The following is a 26,163-nucleotide window of genomic DNA, read 5'->3' as shown; positions in this document are numbered from 1 at the left end:
GCTCCCCGGACCCATACCGAGCGGGAGTTCCCGGTCGGTCGTTCCCAGTTGTCCCCGACCGTGTCGGTCGGAAAAGAGCAACGAGCAGAGGTCCTGTCGTATTATCAGTCGGAGAAAAGGGGTCGGAGTCGGACTGCGGTCCCACCTAGCCCAGGCCTTCTGGGCGAACCTCCGATCAGATCTCCTGGCCGGAGGTGCCGATCGGGGACCGGATCGTGATCTTGACATGTCATTGTGTATCTGGACCGGCCCAGGCACGTGCTGTCGTTGCGCCGCCTATTGGGCCAAGTTTTATAGAAAAACAAGTCTATTGGGACCCCGGATTTATGAACCCGACAAATACTAAAGAGGTAATTTTCGTCTAGCCCAATACCGACTTAGCCTCGGCCACCCACTCGGAAAGTTGTGCAAGTTTTTTCTCCTGTCAAACATAACGGCACGTAATTTCTAGGTGTAAAACGTTCCCGTCCGTATTGCTTTACGGGCACGGGCTGAACGGAGGGAGCTGCACGTCTGATCACAGAGTCCACTTAGTATACGTTGGTTTGCTGGTAACCAAGGAAATCAAATCGATTTGTTTATTTGGTTTGGAATTGGATTGGGCAACGTACATGGTAGATCCAATAGTGTACACATATATGGATTAGATCTTCATCAATACTACTAAATCAAACTACATACGTGGTTGTGAGTCCACATACAACAAGTTATGAGTTATGACGGACGTTGTTTGATTGAGATTACTGTATGAGCAACAACACGAGTTTGTCTCATTGTTAATTATAAAGCCTACTTGTGTAGTTATCGATCCGGCGTCTCCACAAGTACTTCTCGTCCACGGTAGAATTGACACAGTGCAAAGTAGCTCGTCGTTGGCGGCGCGGCCACCCGCTCAGGAAGTCCCCGCATCCATTACCGTGGACACGTTCCCGTTCGCGTCCTTTGTCGTGTTACTTTTTCTTCAGAAGGGCCAACGCCGGGACGTCCCCACGGACGCGCGTCCGAACACAGCTCCTGCGCCTTCTCCGTCATGCGCGCGGAGGCAGCTCCCGCGCCCCCTCCGGCCCACGCGTCCGCGGGAAACGCCGCAGTGGCAACAGTTCGCTCGCCCACGCACACGCATACGCGGGGATCATGTGAGCTCACTCCGTTTCACGCGCCCGCATGCACGCGGGGACTGATCCCAAGGTGCCGGCACGGTGACCCACGGCTGCGGAGTCCTCTGCAGTAAACCATAGACGCCATTGCAACATGTGCTTCACAAAATTACTTTTGAAACATCTATATAAAACACTTATAATATACGCCTAAAATAGATAAAATACATAAAATATACATTTGAAACATGTGTCTTTAGCCATAGCAATATATATAACATCCCGATCTAAGTTTATAACATCCAGATAAAATAAATTATGCAACATCCAGATATACTTCGCCAATATCCTGATAAAACATTTGAAACATACGTCTGAAACAAGTGAAACACTTGAAATATATGCTTGTAACATGAAACATACGCTTACAACATGCGTATATAGTCATTGCAACGTACGCAACATCCAAATGAAATACTTGAAAACATACTCTGGTCGTCGGGGTGGGAGCCGGCGGTGTTCGAGCACCACCAGCACCGGGCGCGCTCGTGCGTCCCCTTGGCTCGACCGGGGACGACCTGAGGCAACCAAGCACGTGCGCCCGACGGCCATCATTGGCAGGGGTGGCAACAGTGGCGACTCACGGTGGCAAGGCATCCTGGCGGCGCTGGTGTTGGGGAAGAGGCCGAGAAGGCGGCGTGGTCGGCTTGGATGGAGGAAGGAGGCAACGGTGGCGGCATAGAACTCTGCTGCTGCCAGCAGACATGAGATAGAGATCGAGAGTTGGAAGGCCAAGAACGGGGAGAGAATGAATGGGACGTGCAGCACGAGCGGAAGCGAACGGACGGCGCGATAGTGAGTGGAAAATTTCTACGGCACGGGCAAGAGCGGGCCGTCTGAGGCGTCTAGAAGGACAGATGCACTCAACCAAGCATTATCGTTTTTTCTTCTTTTTATCCGTTTCTGCTTTCTGCTTTCCCGCATTCAGTTCCGTGACTTTTTTCCTTCTTTTCTGTCTCCTTTAATCTACATCTATATCTATATTTGTATTGAGATTCCGTTACAAGATATGGCGTTAAAGTGAATATGTTGATACTTGTACATTATTGTGTGACTTTCATACATACATAATCGTAACTTAATTTTCACAAGTACCGTATTCCAGTGTTATTTTTTAAACAAAAAAATGTGTAGGGAAAGGTGTTATGGAAATTAAACGGTGTCTACTAGTTGACGCACAAAACACGAAGAATTGCATAGCTTGCGGCGCGCCATTCACATTGCCGCTGTTTCCAGTAAAGCATTAGAGAAGTTGCAAGCCATAGGTAACTTTGCATAGTAGATAGATTTCACGACCAGTACAATAGTGATATAAGAACAAAAGTGAACATGATTCTAAAAGCTCAGTTAACATCCTAGCAAACGGTACAAGCGGAACATCGCATCATGAAGCCACAAGGATGACAAATCAGTTAACTGATCTCGCTTCCAATGCAAGTTTATTGCAGTAGTCGGGGGTCGTCCATAAGACCATAACACAATTGCCTATCCCTGAGGCCGCAGCTCCACCCAGATCCACACGGAGCCTCTTTTGCATTTTACTTCCATGCAACACAAGGCAACCTGCACGATTGTGATTGCAGTAAGAAGATGCAAAAAGCAAGATAATAAAAGGCACAATATTATTGACATAAAACAGAAAATTTCAACCTGCCTGACCATGATTGAGCAGACCTAGAAATTACCTTTATATCTAAAACTCATATGTAGATTAGAGCTAATTTAAGTGCTATAATAATGTTTGGGCATCAAAGAAATGCCTAATTGATCAACTAAGAAATATAAATTTGAAAAGAAGACTGGTTGGTTGCGGACAGGACCACTACATGGTATGTATCCAAACTTAAACCTATTCAGGTTAAACCCATACTTAGGAGAATCGAACCATTGCTGTATGCAAGCCAATACTAATCATGGTGCGGCCACAATTGAAGAAAATACTCCCTCCGTCAATAAAGCAGACAATTCTAGGTCTAGTCAAGTCAAGCTATCTTAACTTTAACTAAGTTTACAAAAAAAAAATAGAATCAACATTTATAACTTCAAATAGGTATTACTATTAAAATATATATTCCATGATGAATCTAATAATATATATTTAATGCTAAATATTAGTACCTTTTTATACAAATTTGGAAAGTTTGAATGAACACTGTTCTAGAATTGTATCTTCTGTTACATTAAAAAAAATGTATCCTTTGTGGGTCAGAGGTAGCACGTGAGAATAGGCAAAATATATGATGGCCTTCCTTTAGCCATAAGGTGTAGAGCAAGAATAGACAAAATGATCTATTCGGTCAAACTTACTCTGCATAATAGAAAAGGCTACTGGCTACTCACCCTAACTTTAGAGATACATCCGAACCATCATCATTGTCCTGTGAACTTCCAGAGTGCAACGCAGTCATCACTGATTCAGAGGATTGCCCATCTTCAGCAATAACATTTTCAGTATCAGCAACTGCTTGCTTGCCAGCTGGGGGTATCTGGGATACCTGTGTTCAGGTATAAAATTGAAATGCAAATATGTGTTCAGATCATCAGATGGATCCTTCTGAAAGAAACGAAGGCTAGCTAAAGAAGTGAAGTTACTTGATTCCTCAGTTGCATGTTCTCCTCTGCCAGCTGTGTACTCTGCAGTAAAGCATGGGAAAAATTAGTGTCTAACTTGCAATAGTATTTAGGAAAAGTAGGAGGAACCTACTGAAAACATATTAATTATTATCGCATTTAAACCAAGGAGACATAATATCAATAGCAAGCTTTGTGCGTATTCTTAAACTAATGAGTGTCATTTGCAAGAAAACAGATTTTCTTGCAGCCAATGGGTACGGTGGACCAGGTGCATCTCTTCTTCTGTCGATGTGCAAGGCAGGTTTGGTCCTGGCTCAAACGTCCTGGTACCCATGATCTTCTTGGAAGCAGCAGAACTCTGGGATGTTTGGGGCATGGATTGTGCGACAGCAAGAGTTCAATCCACGGTGACATGTTATCATCAAAAGAAAAATCCATGGTGATAACCTCCGCTCCGTGGAACCTTTTGGAAGACTTTCATGCCAATGATGTCACCACCAGCCAAATCATCAAGAATGTGGCCTCTGATCTCGCCCCTTGGTCACACTGGACCAAGGCCACCACTCACTCCACCATTTCTAATTTGGAGAATGTTGTTTGAGAATGTAACTTAGCAGCTAGTGTTTTTTTGCTTTTTGCTCTTGAAACTCTCTCACTGTCAGAACTTGTATGTTTGGACCCTAACATATGTTTATAAAAAGTTCAGTGGTAATCGTCTGCCGTAGTTCTGTGCCAAAAAAACGATTTCATCTGCTAATGCAATATTTGAACAGCTTTACGCATAAGCATGAAAACCTCTATGTTCTTAAATTGAGATAAGAGCGTTCACTTTGAGATAACTGTCCTAAAATTAAAGACATGAATGTTTCTGTTGAATTGCAATAGAATGAGTGTAGTTGATGTAGTTTGCAATCGGTTTTTTTTGTCTGTAAACTAAAAAAAGTCTTATCACGGAAATGTGTTTAAAACGAAACAACATTGCTTGCCCCTATGAGGGTTGGTGTATGCGTTTCCCAAAAGCAAGAGAAAAAAGTTAGCACTGCAATTCCACTTATGTATTTTATATATTCATTAAAAGAATCTCAGTTGTTAAATGTTTACTACTGTATCAGCGTATCACAATCCAACAGCTAACAGAACATTAACTATATGTAAGCTAAGCAATCGTTATCACTTAACAAAGGTGATAGCTATCTTATGATATCTTACAAGAATTAGGTACAGCAAGCTAGCGTTCCACGAATAGCCAATATAATGGTCCTTTAGAGGTAGAATATCATCTTGACTATTGATGTATTTAATTATTTAAACATCTACATTCACTCAATCCTTATTTCATACAAATGGTTTAAGTATTCTAGACTAGTTCCAGATTCCAGTATTTGATGAGTTGGATCCTGTATTGGCAGCAACCATTCACTAGATCAACCAAAGTAACAAATATGCTATTACAATTTACAAGATAAACGTAGTGGATGTAACAGATCATAGCTAAAGCATCTAGTAGTTCACAAAAAAAATAGTTGACCTTAAACTACAGAAGCTAACCTATACATGAAAATACTACGATGCAACAACTAATCAACCCATTTATTGTTCATTACCTTCCGTTCCAGGTCGCTGATCTGTTCCAAGAATTGTTGATCCTGCGATCATATGTCCTATCAAATATTTGCTAAAGCCAAGCCTTACTTAAAGAAAACTGGCATAGCAACATGTTTAACAGCCATACCTTTGTTTGAAGCACCCTGTGCAGACCAGTTTCCAGGTTCTTCTCCAATTGCTGGAGTTCTTCAACACTCAATCCCTCAAGTTCTTCACCTCTCATCTGCCTATAAAGAAAACATGAGGCATCATAAACATATGCATTGAAGACTATTTTTTCCATGTATCATGTATAAACAAGAAATCAGATGTACCTGAGTCGAAGGCTTGCTTCCACAAGTTGCTCATTCAAATCTGCGTATTTGCTATGTTCTAACTGAAAAGATATGGCACGACTGTCAATATCAGCAACAAAATCAACATGCCAGTATGCCACAAAACAACAGGCTTATGTCATTTTTTATATTAAAAAAAGAGCGTCAAAATGCATTTATTGCACGTTCTCAACTACATGTTTATGTTAAAAAAAAATTCCAAAACCAATAGAGTTCAAAAAATGACTTAAAATCTTGTTGGATTAAAAATTATTTAAAAAATAGTAAATGCACTATTCATTTTTCTTCCTGTCAAGATAGACGATTAATAAGCCAAATAATCCCTCAACTTTATAAGCAATGATCCATCAAACATAATTTTGTGGTCTTACCATGCTGTCCACTTAGTATGCTGATAATGTTATTGCCATCAGGTGATTAAACAAAATAAAGGAGTTATATAAAGGATAATTATAGTGTTTCGTAGCTGATTCAAGTCAAGACCAAAAAAGAACATCATTTGAACATGCTGCATGTCGTCATGGAGCAATTATTGTACAGCTGGAACAAATGGAGTTTTTCAAAAAAAATATAATTTCAGTGAAACAAATTTTAAATGTTATTAACCCAGATAAAGACAGCACATTATATGAGGATTTTAACCAGCCAGACCTTTGACATAAAATGACCCAATTTGCAACGTATTGTTGGTCCCTCAGCTGCCCTGCACAGGTAAGCAGTAAGCTTACCAGCACACTCACTCACTATGGCTAGAGGTAGAAGAAGATATTAAGAACAGCTCACACACACAGCAAGCCCAGCACTGGCCGAAAGCTCTGCTTCTGGATGTGGCAAACTGAACTGCCTTCACTGAGTTACAGTAGGAAGCTATATATACAACTCTACCCATCTAATCCTAATACACAGACACGCCAGACTACCATGCTGCTACAGTGACTAGATGTGACAACAGGGCTAACTTTGGCGCCTGCCCCTGTTGTGGCTACAGTGCGGTAGGGGAGCCTTTCGGCGCCTGCCCCTGCCGCGGCTACAGTGCAGCAGCAGCGGAGCCCTTTCGGTGCCTGTCCCTGCCGCGCGTATAGAGGGAGAGCAGCAGATCACTTTACAATTCTTCCTCTAATCCTGTTGCTAACCCTAGAACCTCCACCATGCCGATCATCTTCTTCAACTCCGTGAACCGAAGACGGCCGAGCGGCTTGGTGAGTTGCCGACCAGTTTCGACGAACTCGATGACGATCTGCCCTCCATCGACACAGTTCCTGAGGAGTGAAACTTGACGTCGATGTGCTTGCTCCGGTCGTGGAGAACCGGATTCTTTGCGAGGGCGATGGCGGACTGGTTATCCACCATCAGTGCTGGTGGGTGAGCTTCCACATCGGTCAGCTCGCCCAGCAGCCGGCGCAGCCACACAGCTTGGCACGCCGTTGTGGCCACCGCCACGTACTCTGCCTCGCACGTGGACAGCGCCACCACCTTCTGTTTCAGCGACAGCCATGAGATTGGAGCCGACTCGAGGAAGACAAGCACGCCAGAGGTGCTCCGCCGTCCGTCGATGTCTCCCGCCATGTCTGCATCGCTAAACAAATTGAGCTGTAGCCCACTTCCGTCGGTTTTGGGAAGACGATCACCTGATCCACCGTCCCTTTGACGTAGCGCAGCAGCCGCATCACCGCGGCCCAATGATCCTCTCGGGGATCTTCCATGAAGCGGCTGACGTAGCCCACGCGAACGCAATGTCCGGCCTCGTGTGGACTAGGTAGCGCAGATCGCCGACGATTCTCCGGCAGAGTGTTGCATCTACCTTCGCCGCGGTACCGGCCTTCGTCAGCTTCAGCCGCTCCTCCATCGGAGTCACGCACGGCTTGCACTCAGCCATGCCGCTCCACTCCAATAGCTTCGAGGAGTACGCGCTCTGACTGAGCGTGAGCGCCTCCTTTCCCTGTCTCACCTCGATGCCGAGGTAGTAGGAGAGCGCGCCGAGATCGCCAATTCGAAAATGAGCCGCCATCTCGCGCTTGAAGCTGTCGATGTCCTCCGCATGCGCGCCGGTGACGATCAAGTCGTCCACATAGACACCGCCGACGAGCTCCTCCTTCCCCCGTCACCGCGTGCTCGGTTGCGCACCGTGTGAACCCAAGCTCACCCAGCGTGGCGTCAAGCTTGGCGTTCCACGCTCGCGGGGCCTGCCGCGGCTCGTAGAGCGCCTTGCGCCTTGACAGCGAAACTCGAAGGTTGCCTGACGAAGACCGTGTCCACCAGCTCGCCGTTGAGGAAGGCCGATTTTGTCCAGGTGATGGACGCGCCAGTCCTTCGCTGCTGCCAAAGCCAGCAGCAGTCGGATAGACTCCACGCGCGCTACCGACGCAAAGACTTCCTCGAAGTCGATGCCCTCACGCTGGACAAAGCCTCGGATGACGAGGCGCGCCTTGTGCTTGACAATGGCGTCGCGCTCGTCCCACTTGACCTTGTACACCCACTTCAGGCCGATCGGACGACAACCTAGAGGTGGATGGACGAGCTCCAAAGTCTTGTTTTCCTCGATCGCCTTGATCTCCTCCAGCAACCCCGTCGCCAATTTGCATCGCGCTCGGCCAGCGCGAACGTGGGTGGTTCCTCTGCACTGACGAGACGCAGCTCTGGGTCATTAAGCAGCCGACCCGCCAGGCCTGAGGATCCTGTGTCGCCGACGATGTCGTCCAGCCTGCGAAACCGCACCTCACCGTCGTGGAAGGCATCCACGAACTCGGTGATGTCGCTTGGAGGTGAGGCGAACTCAATCGACGTCGATGGAGTCCCCTGTTCTGCCGAAGTGGTCGGCACGACACCTGGTGTGCTCAGCACCCCGGTTACAGTGCTTGGCACTACTCCTGGACCGCTTGTCACCACTCCTGAAGTGGTTGGCACCACTGCTGGAGTACTCGGCACCAGTCTTGGAGTGGTCGGCACCACTGCAAGACTTCTCGGCTCCGCTAAGGGAGCGTTCGGCACTCATCCTGGAGTGGTCGGCACCACTGTAGGACCGCTCGGCACCACCCCAGGAGTGCTCGGTTCTGTTGCTGGAGTGGTCGGCACCTCCTCTCCAGCATCTCCACCACCGTGGATGACCAAGTGCTCGACGACGAAGGTGCTGGTGAAGCCGCCAGCTTCCCCGTGCCCGAACTGTCCTAGTCCCAGGCCGCCTTCTCGTCGAACACGACGTCGCACAAGACAACCATCTTGCCTCCGCGTGGGTCGAAGAGCTGGTACGCCTTGGTGCCCTCCTCGTAGCCCAAGAGCACCATCGGCGCGCTCCTGTCTTGCAGCTTACCGAGGTGAGGCTTGGTGTTTTTCACACGGCCGACGCAGCCAAATGTCCTGAGGAAGGACACATTCGACTTGCGTCCATGCCAAGCCTCGAACGGCGCTTGCCCTTCAGGGCCTTGGAGGGCGCGCGGTTTTAGATAAACACCGCCGTGGTCACCGCCTCTACCCAGAACTTTGCCAGCATGCTTTTGGCCTTCATCATGTATCGAGCCATGCCGACCATCGTCTGGTCCCGCCGCTCCACGCCATTCTGCTGTGGCGAGTGCGGCGCGGTGTGGTGCCGGACCACACCCTGATCCGCGCAGTACGCAGCGAACTCCACCGAAGTGAATTCGTCGACGCGATCAGTCCGTAGCACGCGCAGCTTCTTGCCGCTCTCTACCTCCGCGTGCGCCTTGAACTTCTTGACCGCTTCCGCTGCCTCGATCTTGCTGGTCAGAAGCTACAGCCACATGAACTGGCTGCAGTCATCCACCAGCAAGATGAAGTACTTGCGCCCGCCGTGCGTCGCCGGCGTGATCGGCCCGCAGAGGTCACCATGGACCAGCTCGAGGGCCTCTGTCACGCGGTACTTCACCGTCTTCGGGAACGACAGCCTTCTTTGCTTCCCGACCAGGCAACTGTCACACAGCTTGCCTAGGTGTTCGATATGAGGCAGCCAGTCACCATCTTCTCCAGCCGACCAAGAGCGTCTTAGCTGAGATGGCCATACCAGGCATGCCACAGCCACGGCTCCTCCGTGTGCCGTGCAGCCAAGCAGATGGGCAAGAAGGTATGCTACAGCCCATGGGCTGCCGCACTGTAGCCACAACAGGGGCCGGCGCCAAAATCAGTCCTGCTGTCACATCTAGTCACTGTAGCAGCATGACAGCCTGACATGTCTGTGTACTAGGATTAGATGGGTAGAGTTGTATATATAGCTTTCCACTGCAACTCAGTGAAGACAGTTCAGTTTGCCACATCCAGAAGCAGAGCTTTCGGCCAGCGCTGGGCTTGTGCTGTGTGCGTGACATGTTCTCAATATCTTCTACCTCTAGCCATAGTGAGTGAGCGTGCTGGTAAGCTTACTGCTTACCTGTGCAGGGCAGCTGAGGGACCAACACATATTACCCACGTTGCATCTGTCATTAAGTACTACATACTACCTAGCATTAGATTAGAGAAGAATTGTACATACGTTCAAGTCGAGCAAAGGCTCTTCTGCTTTCCCCAGGTTTTTAGAATGTGTGTTGTACTTGTCAATGATCTCATTCATACTGTCCAAGGGAAGGAAATGTCAGCACCATAACATGCTACAACCAATCAATAAAGCGAAAATGAAATTAGATACTAAAAGTGAAAGGATGTTCATAATTCTAGGCTGATTTTATAATTCCAAAGGCACAACTAAAATTATGTAAATCTTCCAAGCTATATACATGATACATATCTGTGCTTTCATTGTAGGAGAAATTGTACTAAGAAGTAAACAGCAGTATGACAAAGTAGTTGAGATATTCATAAAGCAACAATCGAAATAAAAGATTATCTAAAACAAGAGTCAGCAATAGGTTCAGACTCAAGGGTCAATGAAACCCAATGCAAAGAAAGAATATATAAGTTGGTCAATGGTCACAAACAGCTTAATCTATAAGTTAATATGATCACACCCTTCAATGGCGACTAAACTAGACAAACAAAAGAAGATAAAGAACACACTACTCCGCGGAAAATGGCTAATTAGTATATTATCATGTGTTAACGGGGCAACAGGCAAAATATGTGAGACCTCAATAAACAACTTCTATTTGCATAGTATTTTCAAGTTAAACTCCCATTGTTTTGCCCATCAAGAACATCAATCGGCATATCCCTTCTCTCTTCTTTTAAATATATTATATACTTGTCGAGGCCTTAAATTCAACAATAGGACCTGGTTCCATAAGATGAACCTACAAAATAATACATTAACATATGTTTGTGTTAAAGTTGTGCTTCGAAGTTAAAATTTGTTGTTTACAAAAAGCATATCACTTTAGCATGTTGCAGCCTTAACATTATTATGCAATTACTAGCCAGTAATTTATTCTTGTCTAAAATTTTGAAGGCTCCGAATTCAGCAAAGCAAAGTATCACATCCAAACTCATGCCAAGGCATAACACTAGGGTGATCATATCAAGCAAACTGATCAATTGATGCAAACTTAAAAACTTAAGATAAAAGCATCATTAGCAAAAGAAAGAGGTTAAGTATAAATGATAACATGACGCTGAAATTGTGCAAAGAAAGACTAGCAAGGATTCTAGGAAGCGATTTGTCTCGTGGATAGAACAAAACTTTTCACCGCAATATGTGTAAAAGCACAACAGAACATAAGAATCTCACTGAAAAACGTATAACTGCATAACCAAGTGGGGGAAATTAAAACCAAAGCATCTACAGGAACAAGCTTACTAACATTCCTCTACATACAAGTTAAAAAACTGATAGACATTACTTTTAGTTAGTTAATGTTTGCTGATATAGAAGAAACACAAACAAATATGATACTGCAAGATGCTGGAACATACATACAATGTTAGAATCCTACACTTGACTCCAAACTCCAAAAGTTATTACCAACAATCACATTCTACCCTAGCCAACAGAATCTAGACAAAATGGAGTATATCGTATAACAAGCATAAGGGCATAACTGGCGCCAATTTCAGCATAGGTAGCCAAAAGAAGAATGGATGGCAAACTATAACAGGTACAAACAATTTCAGATCAAACAGTAATAGCACATGATTTAGCAAACATAAATATCAAAGCAACCATCAACCAACAGTAAGCACATGATTTAGCAAGAAATACAAAGTTAAGGCCAACCAACAGGCTTAGTTTGCAGCAAGACAGAATCGCACAAAGCACGAGACCCTTCTTTTGATCACTAGGTAATGCAATACCACCCAGCACCACATAAAATCACAAGGACAGCCGTACGCAATTGGCAGAGGTGAGTGGTGACTTTTACCCCACCGCAGAACTGGGAAGACACACACCTCCAATAGCAATTAACTCCCACACACTGATACGCACAGCAAACAACATAATACTATTGAATCATCCGAAATCATCCCAAACCTTACCAGCCGAACACCCTGCAGATGTCACAGTGCTGGCAGGGGCAACGGAGATGCCCCCGCCCCAATCGAAAAAAATCAAATAAAAAATAATAATCTGCACATGTTGAAACTACAGTTAAAATGAGATTAAAGATCCCCAATACTCCCGTTCCTATGGACACTGGACGCACCAACGTGCGCGACCTCAAACCTAACCCAAAAACACCGTTCCAAAAGTTTCACTCACGTGTCAAAAGTTCGATCGAAAACGATCAATATCATCGCGTGATCTCTAAGTAGAGATGAAAACATACGAAGCCGAAGTATCACGCGGCAGCCGGGAACCCTAACCAGGCCGGATCTTACGACGACTCGAAAGGCGTGACAGAAGGCGTGAAGAGAGGGCAGCTGGTAGATTTATCGAAACATGGCGGCGCGGGGTGGAAGTGAGGAGGGGTAGACGGGCGCGGCAGGGAGCGTGTATAACTGCATAGTACGCACCTGGAGCTGGCGAACTGGGAGAGCTTCCCCGTGGAGGAGAAGACGATGAGCGCGACGTCGGCATCGCACAGCACGGAGAGCTCCTCGGCCTTCTTGAAGAGGCCGCGGCGGCGCTTGGAGAACGTGACCTGCCGCGCCGCAGCGCTCTCTATCCTCTTTATCTCCCGCCGCTCCCTCGCCATCCCCGCCGCCGATCCCTCTCCGTGGACGACGCAGGCACTCGGCCGCCGAGAGGCGAACCCCAGAGGCAACCCTCTCCAGTCTCCACGCGCTTCACGAGGAGGCGGAGGTGGGAGAGCTCGGAGCAGCGAAGACAACCGGCGGTGTGAGTCGTGGTGTGACGCGGAAGGAGAGGAGGGGAGCGAGAGGAAAGGCGAAGGAGAGGAAGGAAAGGGGATTTGCTCCTATTGGCAGGTCGGCATAAATAAAGACAAATAGTAATGGTCAACCGGTTGATTCATGACATCTCTGAACCGTTTTTTTTTTTCTATCAGACGGCGTTTGATTATCCTCGCCCGTCCTCTTTTAGCCGTCGACAGAGAACCAATCGGATAATCTTGGCCTCGTGATCGCCCCCGCCGTTCCCTATGGCTTCTCTTGAGGGAGCCGCGTAGGCGGCCTACTCGTCTAGACTACGTGTTCACTGTCGAGTAGTGCAGCCTGTACATGAGCAAAGGAGAGAGGGACTGCTCGTGGGGGCCCACGCGCGGTTGACCAAGAGTGGAGCAGAGACGCTGCTCCCTTCGTTTCTTTTTTTATGAGAGGTCGGCGCCGTTTCGTTTTGCCTGGGGACGCATGTGCATAGGCGTCCCCGGCGCCGCCCCTTTCCGGTTTCAGCAGTTTTGCGTGGATTTTGTATATTTTTTTTTGAATTTTGTGAAAAATTTGTGAACAATTCGACATATATGTCTTTGGTGTATGAAATCCATAGAAATAATTTATGTTTTTTTAAAAAAAATGGCATATATTTATGCTATTTCTAAATTACATCACTCAGTCCAATAAATTACACTGAAGAAATTATTGTAAATATAGTAATAAATCGGTGTAAATATAACTATAAGGGCAGTCCCAATGGAAGAAACTGATGCGGTCTCCATAGCATAAGAAATCATCTATAGAAACTACCTTCCACAGTGGAGGTGTCTTTGTGTAATAATTATTTTCTCTTTCTCTCTCCCAACTCTATCTTCTTCCTCCAATGGGAGTGTGGCACGAGCCCCCGGAAACTGGTGGTTTCTCCCCAATGGCGATTTCATGGTTTCTTGGTGCATTGGGTCAAGAGAAGACCTGATTTCTTAATGAGAAAACCATTTCTAGGATTTTTGCTCTCTTTCTTCATTAATTACGTTGTCATGTCAGCATTTTGCCTACGTGGCAAGTCATTTAATGAGGATAGAAACCATCATCAATATACTATTGAAACTGCCCTAAGATAACGTAAGTACATGGAAAAAATTTAGTTGATGAAAGGGGCTAAATTAACCCTTTGTTGGCCAGTAAGACCTCTACATAAACCCAGCCAGGCACGGCCCACGCTATTACCCAAGATCCCCGCGAATAAACAAACAATGGTCCTGTTTGATACTCTAGCACAGCTAGAGGTTAGAGTTAGTTTTTAGCTCAGGACTAGTCCTGAACTAACTCTAGCCTAAGAGATGTTTGGATACAAGGGTTAAAATGATAATAAATGTGCTTTCCAAATCATTGGTGTGGGTAAAAGTAGAGAGAAAATAGTGGACCCCACCTCAAATAGCCCCAACTAGCCCAAATAATCACCTCTTTGGGGGATAGTTTTTTTAGGGTGGGCTAGTTGCAAATAACTCACTCTAGCCCTCTTGTTTGACTACTTTAGGACTAGTTGAGCTCCAACTAGCTTAAACTAACTCTAACCCATAGATCCAAACAGAGCCAATAAAAACTGGGGGAGCGAAAGGTAGTGTGGCTACGGGGCCAGCCGGCCCAGTCATTGTTTATGCTCCCTGGCCACACGGAACGGCGCGGCGGGGCCCCAGCCAGGCACGCAGCACAGCAGCAGGCAGTTAGGAGTAGACGAGGTAGGCGTAGGGATGTTGCCAAGTGGGCGATTCCTGAAAAGGAAAGGGGAGTGCGGACTGCGGAGTGAAGGGGTGCGTGGTGGCTGCGTTGCCGGACCAGAACAGTACAGTACAGCCTGTAGCAGGCGGTGCTCTCTGCTGGCTGGCTAGCCTGCCGTGGCCCCAGCCTCAGGCCTCACTGCCTCAGCCTGCGCGTTGTGCCGTTGTGGGAAATCAAGGAGAAAGCCAGCGGAGGTGGAGGTGGGAAGGAAGAGAAAGGAGATGCTGCCGCGCAGGCGCGTGGATTGGGGGGGTGGCCTTCGATTGGATTGGATTGGCCGCACAGCACGGCCGCGTAATGCTGCAGCCGCTCGGATTCGCTGTTCCGGCCCCGATTCTGTGGCGCACCGCTGTGCCGCGCCGCGCGACGCCCCGGCCCCCGGGGATTTGGCAGGCCGCCGGGATCTCGCGCAGATTTGCTCTCACTTCACTAGTGAACACGGTACGGGGTGGTTCCGTTCTGCTTCCGCAGGTTGTTGTGTTGATTTACTCCCGCCTCCCGGGCCTACTGTATGGATACTGTTTGCTTATTCCGTTTAAAATCTGGGGCGTATCAATGATCAATCAGTTCTTGGCAAGTTTATGGTTCCGATTCCACGTAGTGTCAGTACCAAACAACCACACCAACCGTGGTAGGAAACTAAAAGTCATATCAACATGGGACGTGGTTGGTGGGGTGTGAAGCGAGAAACCAAACCGATAGATAAGTCATGAGCTGTTTTTTTTTCTCCGAGAACCCTTTTGCAAAAATAGCTCACGGGGTGAAGCTCTTTTTAAGGCTCTCGTAGAGAAACGGAGAGACGTGAAGAGTTGTTCATAAAATGGCTTTGTCAAACAGTTTTTTAAAACGGCTCATCCTCATCGAAAAAGCTGCTTGTGAGCTTTTTTTTTTTGAAAAATAGCTTCACTAATAAAGCTAAGCTGTACTAAACAAGACCATAATACATTTGGTTCAATCAGGTACTTGTATCCGTTGGAATCGTAAGTGGTTGGTCGATGAAGAGCATGAAATTAGTGCCCTCATAGAGCAACGCCAAGAGACTTTTTGGGCCAGCTTCGTTCCTCGGACAAGAACCGTTACGCCTTGCTTAGTGAGGAAGCAAGCGACCGCATTTGTTTGGTTGTTTTGCTCGGATGTTTCAGGGACCATGCGAGCAAGATTTGGCTTGCTCCTGTAGGAGAGCCAAATTAGCTCGCCAGGCCGAGCGAGTACCTTGTTGCTCGCGCCAGTGCAGCAAGGCGTGGCGAGCGAGGAGCCAAACAAATCCTTTCATATTTTTTCTAATTTATATGAATAGAGATTTTCACTCAAATAACTCTCCATATGATAATTTAGAAAGTACTTCCTTTGTTAAAAACATAGTGCCGCTACAAACTTTCTTAACTTTGACATGTTTGTAAAAAAATATTGAAAAAACATTTGTGTCTCCAAATAAGTTTATTATAAAAATATATCCAGCAATTTATCTAATGATACTAATTATATACTCTTATATATATTTGGTTAAAGCTCAAAATGTTTCACTCCTCAAAGAGTGAGAAAGACATTTTTTATGGAGACGAAGGAAGTAAATTTTAGAAAGGCCCTTGAAGATGGTCTTATAGGGTCAGTTTGGTGTGGTAGAATCGTCCAAAATAGCACGTTTTCGGAGGTGCTCGACTTTCACCAGACACTAAGCACCACGAAAGCTGGCTACATCGGACGGTTTCGTCGAGCACACCCCAAGGGAGATCTCGAACCATCACGTTTTTCCTCTAGGATCCAATAATGAGAACGAGTTTACAATATTTAGTACATTTCATACAACAAGAGTTCTCATAAATTCATTATTACAACACCAAGTTCAGAGTACATAATTTAAACAGCGGAATTAAAATAAAGCATCTAACGATAAGATACAAGGACCCGTCTATGCCCACCAGAAGAATCCTCCACACAACAGCTACTCCTTAAGCTGCACCTCCAACAGAGGTAAATAAACCCTGAGTACACAATGTACTCGCAAGACTTACCCGACTAGTGGGAATAATTTTCCGACTCCAAAGGATATGATAGACTTTATGGTTTGTTGGGTTTTCTTTTTGCAAAAAGCATTAATAGTAGTGAATCCTTATTTATGTTTCCTATTAACAGTCCTAATCAGTTCATTAGCTAACCATTCTATGTAAGCACATGTTCTACTTTCAAGTAAGAGTTGAGCAATCAGATCTATTTCATCATCTTTTATCTTCCCGTTCTTACTATGGTGCTTGATCGTAGACAAGTCATACCGTATTACACTACGATTCGTGAATCAATGTAGCCCAGCCGGGTACTCCGAAACACACACCCCGCTTATACCCCATGCACAAGCAAGACCAACCCACCACTCTCCTGTCAAGGGGTCTAGGTCCCCGTACAAACTTGGACTCCAAGCCCCCACTCCTGAGTTCCGGACTCAGTGTGGTGCTTAGATCTTCATCATCCCTGTCTTTAATCAATCAGTCCAAAAAGAGTCGGAACCCACGATAAGATAGCAACGAGCCTTCTCGCTCCCATAAGCAAGTATGTGCTCAGGATAATAAGTCTGTGACCTGACTAGAATCTAATGTAATGGCCGGTCCTTAACTGACATGGATAGGGAAAACAGTGTAACCAAGCTATGTCTCGTTGACCGCAGGACACAACCTATTACCCCACCAATACTTGTACCATATCTCTACCCAGTCACTATTTCCTTTCACCATTTTATCATAATCACCTATCATGAGTAACGGCAGGTTACTCACTCTATCGAAAAAACTAAGCATAGCAGCTACTCGCACCTGTACTAGTAGGACTCATAGGACATATATATTTATGCATGTGGTTTCCATAAAATGCATGTAACGTATATGCACATCACATATATATATATATGTGATGTGCATATACGTTACATGCATTTTATGGAAACCACGTGCATATATATATTCAGTGATTATTCAAAATAGGGATAATTGTCTAGCGGACATCCAAAGTGATGGTTGTTTGCTGGCGGACACCCCATTTTGAGCAGTTTGCCAGAAGACACTCTGGTTCGATAAAATTATGCCACAGGACACCATGGACCGGTTGCAGCCAGTTGAGGAGAGAGAAATTTTTGTTTTGACATCCGGTGCCCCTGAGCCATAGTTGGGTCTGCCCCTCTCCCTCTCACTGCCGTGCGGGGCCCACCTATCATCTACTTCTTCCTCCTCTTCTCCTCTTCTCATCGTGACCCTGTGCCTCCTCTACTCATGCTCTCTGCTTCCTCACCGGTGGAGGTCGTGCATCCCCGACCACAGACGATCTACGTCATATCTCTCCGTGCGCAGTCACTTCCCCGGCCGTCGGCTTCCTCTGCCTAGAGCAGCAGATGAGCGCCCCTTCTCTAGGCCGGCATAGGCGTAGGTGGGTGGTGGCACCTCAAAGACAAGCACGAAGTAGGATGGCCCTGACAGCTTGGTGTGGTGGAGGAGGTTGCTTCAGAGCTCATGCACCGTTGTAGCCCGCTGACATGCTACCACCATGAGCTGAGTCCCCATGGCCTCGCCCTCTTCTCTACCCCGCCTTTGCATGGGCAAAGCATGATGACGTTAGGCACAGGGCGTGCTCAGCTCCAGCATGGTCTTGGCCTAGGTGCAGCCTTCAGCTCTGACGACGGCGGCTCTAGACGGGAGGAGCAGAGCAAGGCGGGGAAGGGAAGGGGAAAGAAAGTGAGCGAGCAAGCAGTGGGAGAGAGATGGAGATGGAGCAAGGGAGAGTGCGACGGTGGTGGCATGTCTAGAGAGGGCGGTGGCAACGCGTGGCGAGTGCGAGGTGAGGGCGGTGCGGAGGCTGACGGCGATAGGCGCAAGCGACGGCGGTCGTGGCGGCGCTCTACTCTAGCACGAAGCCGGTCGAAGCTCTGGTGCGAGCTAACCGGGTGGCTTGTAGTGACGTCGACGACAGCGGCTTCAACTCAGGCGATGGGAGCTCATGGCGCAGGGCAAGGCGAGGCCTCCGCAACCATGGCTAGCTTTTATAGCCGTGGGGCAGCCAGGTTCACTGGAGATATTTGTCGGTAATGGGATAGGGCGTAGCTCTGCGACAGCTATGATCCTCATTCATCGGTGTACGACATCAACGGTGGGAAGCGGTTGGTCGGCGACCGTGGCGCCCCGGCAGCCCCGCCTGCTCGAGTGCGCCCCCATGGCCCCACCAGGATAGGAAACATAATAAAAGAGAAAGGGAGAGAGGAAAAAGAAAGCGGTAGGGGCAAGAATGTTATTTCACCATTGTTCTCTCTCCTCAACCGGCTGTAACCGATCTGCGGTGTCATGTGGCCTAATTTTACCAAACCAGAGTGTCTTATGGCAAAAATCTCAAAATAGGGTGTCCACCAGCAAATGACCATCACTTTGGATGTCTGCTAGACAGTTATCCCTTCAAAATAAGGGTTATGCACCAGGGTTTGCCTTGGGCAGGCGCGGTGTCAGCTTAGTCAGTCAGTGGTGGCTCCAGGACCTCCTGCACGAGGATCTCCTCCTCATACTCCTCGATCAACTCCTCGAACTTGTGATCTCCGATGATCATGATCTCCACCAACTCGTTCTCTACATGCATGCGATGATGATGCAACACATAGCATTTCGGTAATAACAACTCTTAAAATAAGAATACACATGGTAAACTACTAAGCTAGCTCTAATGACTAAGATACTAAGCTAACTATCATCTTCATCAAGTAAAGTGTTGGGTTCAACTAACAAAAACCTAGCTTTACAAATGAAGGATATATATTTATTTCTACTAATGATTTAATTTATATTTAAAACAAAGAGCATTTAACTACCCTTAGGTTAAGTCTATTCTAAAGCTACAAAAATTATAGTGAGCACATAATAATATCATGAAGCTACTGTAAAATTTTCAAAGCTAAAACTATCATCATTTTGCCACAAAAATTCCTATAATATTTACCCTAATAATATTAAGCACTCTCAAATAATTTAATAACTCCTGGTATCAACAAGCACATATATGAACTAAATAAACTAACAGATAGAGCATAATTTTAGAAACTTACCAAAATTAGTTTCATAATTTTTGGATGTCTACATGATTTTATATAATTTACCAAAGTTCAGCTCATAATTGAAATGAAAAGATATTTCTATTTTTCCACGAAAAAGGTAAACCGCTTTCGGCCCAACGCAGCCTGCGTGGTGCAATGCACGCGTGAGCGCGTGGTGGCCCACACGAGGCTAGCCTATAGCACGAGGTGGCCCACGATGGGGGAATCCCGCGTGCGCTGGCACATTAGCAAAAACGCCCCTGGACTTTGTTCAAAACAACCCGTAGTCCATGTTACTATTCTTATATACAGTGACTTTGCAACAAAACTGTCGGATCTTTCTCCTCTTTACAATGGCAAGGCCCCCGGCCTTTCCCACACGCGCTGGCATGGCGAGCGATGGCACTGGCGCTTGCACCGGCCACATGGGACCCATGTTGACCTATCTACAAGACCGACGCTCACCTAGGGTTCGACGCGAGATGATGGGTGACGGTTGCATGAGCTAGGACGCCGTACAAAGACCTCTCCATTACGATAGGCACCCTGCAGCAATGGTGACGGCGCTCAGGTTAGCCGCAGCAACAACAAGGTTGTAGGTGTCAGTGTTTCGAGTAAACACCAACGAGTAAATTTATGTTATTATGCGTCTAGCCCAGATGTTATGCTAAAAAGAGACAAGGTTTATACTAGTTTAGGCAGAATGTCCCTATATCCAGTTTGTGACTCCTGCTCGTGTTATTAGCACTGAAAAGTTTATAGTATGGGTTACAAACGGGTGAGAGAGGGATATGTCCCAAGTCTCTGATGGAAAGGTCAAATGGGTGCTGAGAGCTTGGTTGCTGCTCAGCTATGTGTGATGTGATGTGTGATGTGATGAATGGATTCCCTTAGTGGGGTGCCATGCTTTCCCTTTTATAGGCCAAGAGAGAGCAGGGATTATAGATGGGAGAAAAGAGGAAAACCAGAGGCAAAGGAAATCCTTCAAGGACGTCGGGTCTTCCTTTTCCTCTATGTGGGCTCTGCTGACATGGCAGGCGGTAATAGAGATAGCTCCACACCGGGTGCATGTCCGCTGACCCTGATAGGGCTGCACTGGGTGTCTATCCATTAGCATTCTCATGTCCTGGCATTGTCAGTGGGTTGTCACGTCCTATCCTGCCCTAGCGGGTGGCGCGATGGACTAGGGTGCTGATCAACGACCATACAGGGAGCAGGTAGCACAGTGACTGCAAGTCCGTTACTATGGATGATGCAAGTTTCCTTCTAGAACATAGTGATTGTCGTGAGCTTTCGTAAGGATCCGCGCCTGAGGGCAAATGACGGCGCCCACAACACTATAAGGCAAATGTCGACGCCTACAACACTGTTTGGGCTCCGACATGCCTGAAAGATCACAAAGTACCCTTCTGGCATGGCCTGATGGTACTTTCCTACAGGCATATAGGGTATGGTCTTTAGTATTGCGGTTGACTTGAGTGCCCTGCCTTATCTACGCCTATTGTTATAAAGAAGTCAGGCGTAGACATCGGGCATAGCGGTGCCAGCCCTCAGACGTTGGATGAGATGGAGCCAGCCCTCAAACATTGGGTGAGGTGGAGCCAGCCCACAGTCATCGAGCGAGGCAGAGCCAGCCCTCGAGGGTCAGGCGAGGTAGCCCCCAGCCCTCAGATGTCGACTGAGGCAGATCTAGCCCTTAGACATCGGTCGAGACGGAGCTAGCCCTCAGGGGTCGGGCAAGACGGAGCCATCCCTCGGGGGTCAGTCGAGGCAGAGCCGACCCTCGGGGGTCGAGCGAGATAGGGCCCGTGGCCACAGTGCCCACCGAGGTGGAGCCAACCCTCGAGGGTCAAACGAGGCAGGGCTCACCGCCTCGGTGGCTGAACAATGCAGGACCCAGCAAGCGATGTAGTTGTGCTCTTGATCGTGCAGACGAATCAATGTTGATGGTCATTAGCTTCTTCTTTTTGGGTACCCTACTATTGGTCCTCGATAGTAGGGTAGCAGGTGAGCAATGACAACTCACCAGTGACCTTACCGAGAAGCTAGCTTAGCCAGAGATGACCCAAACGAGGCTGGCCACGTGCGCGCTATGAGTGAACGGCGGACCGCAAATGCACGTCCGCATCAACGGCGAGGAGGGAACACTAGAGTCATGACTAGCGTGTGCATGATGAAAAGGGAGCCAAAGCGAGCTAGTGGTGTAGAGGAATTAGCATAGGGTGAAATGGTGGAGGCTGGCCACGATGCGGGTGGCAATGGTTCATTACGGCACGGTGACGTGCCAAGCTATAAAATTGGAGCTTAGTGTGATGCGAGTCAAGGCGGGGTGGGGTCGGATGGAGAGGGGCCGTGAAGGCCAAGACGAGAGCACGAGGAATTTATGAGAGTTGCTCGCTCTCTGGCTTCACTGTGATGCGACACGACGGCGACAGGAACAGAGGGAGAAAGAGGGAAAGAGAGTGACGGCGTGGTAGGTGGGCTTGGCTCGTCCATGCCTTGGTGGGATGCGAGCAATAGGAACAGGAGACCCACACACTGGCGCTATTGACAACATGTGCCCATGTAAGACCTACATGGCCCGCGCGCCGCAGTGCCATAAATGGCATTGCGACGGAGGCTCGCCCACGTGCGCATGGCAGAGGCGACAAGCACAGGGCCGACAACAGCACATAGGTGCAGCGAACCAGAGTGGATGCGATGACGATGCGACGGCGGTGGTAGTGTCTCAACATGAGAAGCATCAGCAGTGCGGATGTGTTGGGAGCACAGCGTGGCTGCGGCGACACCCATGGCGGCTGCGAGAGGCTGGGCAGCAGGGCGCGGGGCCAACAGCTCGCTGCGGCCGGCCTCGGCCAAGCGCGGTGACACGGCTGACCGTGTGGGATGTGGCCATGTGCGTGGCGTGGGAAGGCCGCGCGGTGACCGCGCACCCGCAGCCAACCAACCCGTGATAGTGACACGCATGAATTTTAAAGCATTCAACACGACCAAGCGATTGCTCCTAAACCTAACCATCTTCACCATGCTCAAGATGGCACATGAGACTACCAAAATGAGCTATAACACTACATCGCTCCTTACCCAATCTCTCACAATAAATTGCTAAACATAGCAATGTCGAACAGTCGGTAGACTTGAAAAATTCTAAGTTTTTGAGCTGAATTTGATTTCCATTTATGATTTCTAAGCTAGTGAAAATATTAGCTAGTAATATCATTTTTCAACCGCAAGTATTTCATTCTCATCTACAAAGTTTGTACTTCAAACTTTATTTAAGTATCACATATATGTTCCCTAACATTTCTGCTTAATAAAAATTGGTTTTAAATCATAATTGATATAACATGACTATCGAATCAACTTTCGTTTCGCATTCTAGTTTATCATTTTGAATTATAGAAATTGATCTACACACTTTATCACATGCATTAACACATAAACATGATGCTCATGACATATTTTAGTAAATGATTTACGGTGTAACACCGAGGGTGTTACACTTGGTTGGCTACCAAAAATTGCCGTACCAACAAAGATTGGCAAGAAAAAATTTACCAAAATTAGAGCAAAAATATTCGCCATCAATTTGGCATGCTAATTGTGAGATGTTGGCAGATTTTGGTAGCCAACCAAATGGCTGCTAAAATTTTGGTTTGCCTAAGTTTTGGTTGCTAAATTTTAACCGTCAACCGATCAGACCATAGTTTCTATTTAATTAGTTAGGCAAAAAATAAACAACAAAAATAAATCGGTGATAAAAGTGTGAAACCGATGCCCTCTTATATTTTCTATTTAGTTAGTTTTAACCAATATTTCTACCATTAGGAAATAAACAATAAAGCGAAAGGGCATGTAGCCTAGTGGCTATAAGAGCCTCAATAGCGTCTCATGTCCTGGGTTTGACTCCTCGTGAAAGCAAATATTTCAGGATTTAACGGTGTTGTGCTTTAGTGGTGACTTTGTCAATCTCAAAGATTTTTTGGCCTAGTATTCTAACATGCTCATAGGGTAGGGTTTACGTGCATGCATTCATACGGGTGAGTCTGTATGCGTTGTGAGTGTGTGAGTTGTACTGTATAATCATAAAAAAAACAAATAAACAATAAAAATAAATGTGCAGTAACTAGTAGAAATGTCTTCTTTGGGATTGGTACAAAACCATGGCTTATTTTTGTGGTAGAACCGTCTAAAATATCACACCTTTGAAGGCGCTCGTTTTCCTCCAGACACTAAGCACCCCAAAAGCAAGCTACATAGAACGGATTCCATCGTGCACACCCCATGGGAGAACTCAAAAAATCCACATTTTTCTCTAGGATCCAATAATGAGAACAAGTTTATAATACTTAGTCTATTTCATACAACTAGAGTTCTTAGAAATACATTATTACAGTGCCAAGTTTAGAGTGCAGAATTTAAATAGTGAATTACAATAAACATCTAACGGTAGAATAAAAGAATCCGTCTGTGCCCACTAGAAGAATCCTCCACATAATAGCTACTCTTCAAGCTGCACCTGCAACAGGGTAAATAAACCCTAAGTACACAATATACTCGCAAGACTTACCCGGCTAGTGTGAATAATTTCCCGACTCCAAAGGATATGATAAGCTTTTTGGGTTGTTGGGTTTCCTTTTTGCGGAAAGCAATACTAGTAGTGAATTCTTATATATGTTTCTTATTAGCAGTCATGATTAGTTCATTATCTAACCATTCTAGGTAAACCCATGTTCTACTTTCAAGTAAGAGTTGAGCAAACAAATCCATTTCACCATTTTTTATCTTCTAGTTCTTACTACGGTGCTAGATAGTAGACAAGTCATGCCGGATTACCCGGTGATTTGTGAATCAATGTGCATAGCTGGGTACCCCAAAACACACGCCCCACTTGTACCCTAGGCACAAACAGGACCAACCCATCACTCTCCTATTAAGGGGTCCAGGTCCCCGTCCAAACTTAAACTCCAAGTTCCCACACCTAAGTCACGGAGTCAATGTGGTGCTTAGACCTCCACCATCCCCACCTCTAATCAGTCGATTCAGAAAGAGCCGAACCCCACGACAAGAGAGCAACGAGCCTTTCCTACTCCCATAAACAAGTATGTGCTCAGAATAATAAGTCAGTGACCTGAGTAGAATCCAATGTAATGGTCGGTCCTTAACCGACATGGATAGGGAAAACAGTGTAACCAAGCTATACCCCGTTGGTCATGTGACACAACCCCTTACACCCACCAATATCCATACCATATCCCTGTCCAATCTCTATTTCCTTTCACCATTTTATCATGAGGGATAATAATAATCACTTATTATGAGTAACGATATGTTACTCACGCTACCGATAGACTAAGCATAGCAGCTAATCGACCTATGCTAGTAGGACTCATAGGTAGGTTATCTATGCATGTAGTCTCCATAAATTGCCTGTAACATAAATGCACATCACACACACACACACACACACACACACACACACACACACACACACACACATATATATATATATATATATATATATATATATATATCCAGTGATTATTTAAAATAAGGGTTATGCACCAAGGTTTGCCTTAGGCAGACGCGGTGTCAACTTAGTCAGTCCATGGTGGCTTCGGGACCTCCTCCTCGTACTCTTCAATCACCTCTTCGTACTCCTACTCGCCCTCGGTCATGCACTCCACCAACTTGTTCTCTACATGCATGCAATGACGATGCAACACTCAATATTAAAGCAACAATAGTTTTTAAAATAAGAATACATCTACTAAGCCACTAAGCTAGCTCTAATGACTAAGATACCGAGCTAATCATCATTCCCATCAAACCAGCAGGGTTTCACCTACAAGTGCTACTTAGCAACTAAAATATATTCGTACTCTTATTAATGATTTCCTATATACTACAACAAGGAGTACTTAGTTACCATATTTCTCAACCTATTCTAAGGCTACAAAAATTATAATAAGCACATAATAATACAATGAATCTACTGTAAAAATTTCAAAGCTAAAGCTATCACCGATTTACCACAAAAATTCCTACAATATTTAACCTAATAATATTAAGCACTCTCAAATGATTTAATAGTTCCTGGTATGAACAAATATATATCTGAACTAAATACACTAACAGATAGAGCACAACTTTAGAAACTTAACAAAATTAGTTTCATAATTTTTGGATACCTACATAATTTTACATGATTTACCAAAATTCAGCTTAGAATTACAAATGAAAAGTTATTTCTATTCCCCACGAAAAAATAAACTCAATACGGCAAACGCGGCCCATGCGTGCGCGAATGCGCAGCTGGCCACAGGCGAGGCGTAGCCCACGCGCAGAGTCAGCCCACGACAGGAGCCCGCGCGCGCTGGCACATATGCAAAAACACCCTTGAGCTACTAGCAATTCAACCCGAGGTCCACAATGCTATTCCTATAGA

At 46.3% G+C, this 26,163-nt stretch overlaps 1 protein-coding gene across 1 annotated transcript; it reads right to left on the bottom strand.

Annotated features, from left to right (window-relative positions):
• Positions 1-2,407: 2,407 nt before the first annotated feature.
• On the bottom strand, positions 2,408-12,962 carry LOC136467787 (MADS-box transcription factor 22-like). The gene is made up of 8 exons (XM_066466573.1): positions 12,563-12,962; positions 10,152-10,230; positions 5,651-5,712; positions 5,464-5,563; positions 5,336-5,377; positions 3,750-3,791; positions 3,498-3,652; positions 2,408-2,720 (listed from the first exon to the last, which is right to left on the bottom strand). The coding sequence occupies exons 1-8, from the start codon at positions 12,742-12,744 to the stop codon at positions 2,696-2,698; spliced, it is 687 nt and encodes a 228-aa protein (XP_066322670.1). The 5' UTR covers positions 12,745-12,962; the 3' UTR covers positions 2,408-2,695.
• Positions 12,963-26,163: the final 13,201 nt, after the last annotated feature.

Source organism: Miscanthus floridulus, chromosome 7 (genome assembly GCF_019320115.1).
Source record: "Miscanthus floridulus cultivar M001 chromosome 7, ASM1932011v1, whole genome shotgun sequence".
Lineage (NCBI taxonomy): Eukaryota > Viridiplantae > Streptophyta > Magnoliopsida > Poales > Poaceae > Miscanthus > Miscanthus floridulus.
This window is presented reverse-complemented; position numbering and strand designations above follow the sequence as displayed.